Source organism: Sapajus apella, unplaced genomic scaffold (assembly GCF_009761245.1).
Source record: "Sapajus apella isolate SASKATOON/1434 unplaced genomic scaffold, GSC_monkey_1.0 scaffold158, whole genome shotgun sequence".
NCBI lineage: Eukaryota > Metazoa > Chordata > Mammalia > Primates > Cebidae > Sapajus > Sapajus apella.
This window is the reverse complement of record NW_022437098.1, coordinates 2,043,020-2,048,470: the sequence shown is the minus strand read 5'-3', so window position 1 is coordinate 2,048,470 and position 5,451 is coordinate 2,043,020. Positions and strand designations below refer to the sequence as shown.

Genomic DNA, 5,451 nt, shown 5'->3' with positions numbered 1-5,451 from the left:
GGAGTGCAATGGCATGATCTCAGCTCACTGCAGCCTCCATCTCCCAGGTTCAAGTGTTTCTCCTGCCTCAGCCTCCCAAGTAGCTGGGACTACAGGCGCCTGCCACCACACCTGGCTAATTTTTTGTACTTTTAGTAGAGACTAGGTTTCACCACGTTAGCCAGGGTGATCTCGATCTCCTGACCTCGTGATTCGCCCTCTTTGGCCTCCCAAAGTGCTGGGATTACAGACATGAGCCACTGCACCTGGCAAATCGAAATATTTTTATGAGAATTACAAATAGCCCTCAATGGATTATGTAGTATCAGGAATACATACATAGTTTTTATTTATTTCTTGTTAATGGATTGATTAATTTTTACTGTTTGCATAAATACTTCTAGCTTTTTCAGAAAATAGATGTTTTTCTACCCTTGGTTTGAAATTTAAAACTTATGTATTTCTCTTATTCCCAATTTTATTTTAATTTTAGACACTAAGTGTTTCCCATGATTTTTGTGGTTTTGTTTTGTTTTGGTTTTTGTCTGCCTTAAGCATAAACTTTTTTGCTTTAACTCTCTTGGATGTTTTCTACTCTTTTGATTATCTTGGGGCTTGCTGGTAAGACAGATTTATAATCATTATATTTTTCTTTCACAAATAAACTTTTCTTTTGAGAGGGAGTCTCGCACGGTTGCCCAGGCTGGTGCAATCTCTGCTCACTGCAATCTCAGCCTCCCAGGTTCAAGGGATTCTCCTGCCTCAGCCTCTGGAGTAGCTGGAATTACAGGGACCTGCCATTATGCCTGGCTAATTTTTTGTATTTTTAGTAGAGACAGGGTTTCACTATGTTGGCCAGGCTCGTCTTGAACTCCTGACCTCGTGATCTGCCTCGGCCTCCCAAAGTGCTGGGATTACAGGCGTGAGCCACCGCTCCTGGCCCACAAGTAAGCATTTAACAAAAAGTTAAATGTTTTTATGATGCAAGGAAACTGTCAAATGTATACAGAAGGAGACAGAGGAGTATGACAAACTTCACGCATGTACCCATCAGCCAGTTTCAACAATTAGGACAGTTAGGAACATATAACGTCTATCTTTCTTTTCTTTTTCTTTTTCTTTTGAGACGGGGTGTCACTCTGTTGCTTAGGCTGGAGTGCAGTGGTACCATCACAGTCACTGTAGCCTCCATCTCCTTGGCTCAGGTGATCCTCCCACCTCAGCCTCCCCAGTAGCTGGGACCGCAGGTGTGCATACCAGCATGCACAGCTAATTTTCGTAATGTATTTCTTTTTTTTTTTTCTTTGGGACGGAGTTTCGCTCTTGTTACCCAGGCTGGAGTGCAATGGCGCGATCTCGGCTCACCACAACCTCCGTCTCCTGGGTTCAGGCAATTCTCCTGCCTCAGCCTCCTGAGTAGCTGGGATTACAGGCACGCACCACCATGCCCAGCTAATTTTTTGTATTTTTTTAGTAGAGACGGGGTTTCACCATGTTGACCAGGATGGTCTCGATCTCTTGACCTCGTGATCCACCCGCCTCGGCCTCCCAAAGTGCTGGGATTACAGGCGTGAGCCACCGCGCCCGGCCTCGTAATGTGTTTCTTTTTGATAAGTGGGCAAAGCATTACTAATGAAACAATGACAGTGAAATGTGACAAGATGGTACTAATCAGAGGAGAGGATGCTACCTTGTTTAAAAATGTGAATTACAAACTTTAAAGATCTCATTTTAAACGTATAGCGTTGCTAAAACTTGGCTAACAAAGTATTGCTTAGTAGAAAGTGAGTAGAACTTATATTCAATCATGTGATTGAGCACATCCTATGGACAGTTTCAGACACCTTCAAATCATTTTTGGATACAGGCAGGGGACCAACCATGAATAAAATACTCCTTCTTATGGTCACCTGTCATTTCAAGAGGGTTAATTTTATTTTCTCAGCTAGGGATTAAACTCCTGGACAGCAGAAATTGAGTATTTTTTTTTCTTTTCTGAGATGGAGTTTCACACTTGTTCCCTGGGCTGAGGGCAGTGGTATGACCTTGGCTCACTGCAACCTCCACCTCCTGGGTTCAAGCGATTCTCCTGCCTCAGCCTCCCAAGTAGCTGGGATTACAGGCACCTGCCACTATATCTGGCTAATTTTTGTAAGTTTAGTAGAAATAGGGTTTCACCATGTTGGCCAGGCTGGTATCGAACTCCTGACCTTCAGGTGATCCACCCGCCTCCGCCTCCCGAAGTGCTGAGATTACAGGTGTGAGCCCCTGTGCCAGCCAGAAATGAAGTATTATACTTCTTTGTCTACCATCTCCTCCACCCCAATTACTTGATTGCTTTATAAGTAGCAAATAATAGTTTATTTGTTCACAGTACTTCCTAAGCATGTGGAAGTTCTTGAAAACAGTTTATGAACTTAAACTTTTCTAGCCGACATTATTAATTAAGAATTAACTTTCTGGCTGGGTGTGGTGGCTGATGGCTGTAATCCCAGTACTTTGGGAGGCCAAGGCAGGCAGATCACTTGAGCCCAGGAATTTGAGACCAGCCTGGGCAACATGGCAAGACCCTGTCTACTAAAAAAAAAAAAAAATTAGCCGGACATGGTGACCTGTGCCTGTAGTCCCAGCTACTCAAGAGGCTGAGGTGGGAGGATTGATTGATCCTAGGAGACAGAGGTTACAGTGAGCCACGATCACACCACTGCACTCCAGCCTGGGTGACGGAGGAAGACCTGGTCTCAAAAAAGAAAGAAAAAAAGAACGAGAGGTAATAAACTTTCTTCTGAAATTATTTATAAAAAGTAAACCCAACCTTGAATTTGGGACCACAAATTAAATTAGCAAAGATGTATAAAGTCCGTAAATCAGCAATAGTAGCGCCAGGATTTTGTGCTGGTCGTCTGCACAGTCCTAAACAATTTCATTCTGTCCTTATATCAACCCTTTTGAGGAAGGCTTTCTTTTTAAAAATAATCTACATTCTGCAAAGTGAATCTGAGGTTCAGGGAAGAAAATTAATTTGCCCAACATCACATAACTAGTATCACCTAGGATTTTTAGCATTGCATTTTCTGTTCGGGAAAATGGTTCCTGTATCAAAATGCAGTTTGGTAAAACCAATAAATTTAAACTGCAATGTAATTAACCTAATCATTAGCTTTTTTCTTTTTGATAATAGGCTACTGAATTCAACCAATGGAAGAATGCTCTGTTTATCCTGCAGTTTCTCCTTTCCTGCTTTTTGGGGTAAGAAACCATAAATAAGTAGAAGCATTGGTCGACAGTATCTCTTGACAAGTCAAATCAAGATGTGCCTCTGTCTATTCTGTCAGAATCCCTTTGTGTTTCTCTGACTTTCTCTGGAAAGTCACCTCCCTGCAGCAAAGGTGGTGGCAGGACCTGGGATACCTGGAAACCCAGCCCAAAAGACCAGAAGCAAACATAAAACTGTTGTTTTTGAAAGTCATGCTAATGTCCCGTTCTCCAAAATATGATGTTGCCGATTGATTTCTGAAAGTTTGTCTGAAATGAAGTCAGCTGACATTTCGAGTTCAATGCCGAGGATTTTTTTTTTTTTTTAATAAAGAGATGGGGAGCCGGGCGCGGTGGCTCAAGGCTGTAATCCCAGCACTTTGGGAGGCCGAGGCGGGTGGATCACGAGGTCAAGAGATCGAGACCATCCTGGTCAACACGGTGAAACCCCGTCTCTACTAAAGCTACAAAAAATTAGCTGGGCATGGTGGCGCGTGCCTGTAATCCCAGCTGCTCAGGAGGCTGAGGCAGGAGAATTGCCTGAACCCAGGAGGCGGAGGTTGTGGTGAGCCGAGATCGCGCCATTGCACTCCAGCCTGGGAAACAAGAGCGAAACTCCGTCTCAAAAAAAAAAAAAAAAAAAAAAAAAAAAAAAAGAGATGGGGTCTCACTGTGTTGCCCAGTCTGGACTCAAACTCCTGGGCTCAAGCAATCTTCCTGCCTTAGCCTCCTGGTTAGCTGGGACTACAGGCTCTTGCCACCATGCCTGGCAGTAATACATTTTTGTCTTTGTCACCATGTCCTTAGTTTTTCAAGATCCCTTCTTCACGTAATTGTGTGGCTATGACAGCCATTTCCTGTAGTGCTGTACCTGCTACAGTCAGGAAAATTTCCAAAGAGAGACATCCAGGCTAGTCTATTGTCCAACAGTTAGGCTTTTTTGTTCTTGAATTTTTTTTTCTTTTTTGAGACAGAGTCTTGCTCTGGCACCAGGCGCCAGGCTGGAGTGCAGTGGCGCGATCTCGGCTCACTGCAACCTCTGCCTCCTGGGTTTAAGCAATTCTCCTGCCTCAGCCTCCCAAATACCTGGGACTACAGGCGTGCAGCGCCACGCCCAGCTAATTTTTGTATTTTTTAGTAGAGATGGGCTTTCACCATGTTGGCCAGGATGGTCTCAATCTCTTGACCTTGTGATCCGCTCACCTTGGCCTCCCAAAGTGCTGGGATTGCAGGCGTGAGCCACTGCGCCTGGCCGAAATTTTCTTTTTTTTGAATTGGAATCTCGCTCTGTCACCCAGGCTGGAGTGCAGTGGCGCTATCTCGGGTCATTGCAACCTCCGCCTCCCGGGTTCAAGCAATTCTTCTGGCTCAGCCTTCTGAGTAGCTGAGATTGCAGGCACATACCACCACACTCAGCTAATTTTTTGTATTTTAGTAGAGACGGGGTTTCACCATGTTAGCCAGAATGGTCTTGATCTCCTGACCTCGTGATCCACCCACCTCGACCTCCTAAAGTGCTGGGATTATAGATGTGAGCCACCGTGTCTGACCCTGTTCTTGAAATTTTCTTTAGGTGTATCTTCTTGTTGAGAGGCCATATAGTTTGCATCTATTTCAATCTTCTGAAGACTTGAAAATCCCTTTGCATAAATAGGTGATACATGCAACCAGGAAATCATTTAAAAGGCGCGAAAGAATAAATAGGGAGGCTGAGGTGGGTGAATAACCTGAGGTCAGGAGTTTGAGACTAGCCTGGCCAACTTGGCAAAACCGCATCTCTACTAAAAGTACAAAAATTAGCTGGGCATGGTGATGCACACCTGTAGTCCTAGCTACTCGGGAGTCTGAGGCAGAAGAATCTTTTGAACCCAGGAGGTAGAGGTTGCAGGAAGCCAAGATCATGCCACTCGGCTCCAGCCTAGGTGACAGAGGAGACTCCACCTCAAAAAAAAAATAGGGAACACCAGCTCCCCTTCATTCTTCCCTACCTCCAGCACCGCCACACTTTGCATTCTGTGTAAATGAACTAAGACAACTCATGACCTCTTTGATCAACACTCTTTAATTCTCAAACTTGATTTCAATTGCAGTGATATAGTCACATGTAGTAAAAACATTTCTGTATATCTTCCATTCATTAATTCTCTCTTTAGCTGTGTCTGATTTAATGTTTAACCTGATGATGGAGTTTTTGATTTTAATGATTTTATATTTTAT

General features: G+C 43.9%; 1 protein-coding gene and 1 long non-coding RNA gene across 9 annotated transcripts in view; one reads left to right on the top strand and one right to left on the bottom strand.

The window, feature by feature from the left end:
* The window catches only part of SLC35D2 (solute carrier family 35 member D2), a 67,856-nt gene that overhangs the window by 44,077 nt on the left and 18,328 nt on the right, over positions 1-5,451 (top strand). For all 8 annotated transcript variants that reach the window (XM_032266415.1, XM_032266421.1, XM_032266420.1 and 5 more), the window contains one exon: positions 3,161-3,228. In XM_032266415.1, coding sequence (XP_032122306.1) covers positions 3,161-3,228 — 68 coding nt within the window. The remainder of the gene's footprint in view (positions 1-3,160; positions 3,229-5,451) is intronic.
* LOC116541912 overlaps positions 546-5,451 on the bottom strand; it is an 18,188-nt gene continuing 13,282 nt past the window's right edge. Inside the window, exons 2-3 of the long non-coding RNA XR_004265002.1 lie at positions 3,925-3,929; positions 546-558 (exon numbers count right to left, since the gene is read on the bottom strand). This is a non-coding gene — a long non-coding RNA (uncharacterized LOC116541912). The remainder of the gene's footprint in view (positions 559-3,924; positions 3,930-5,451) is intronic.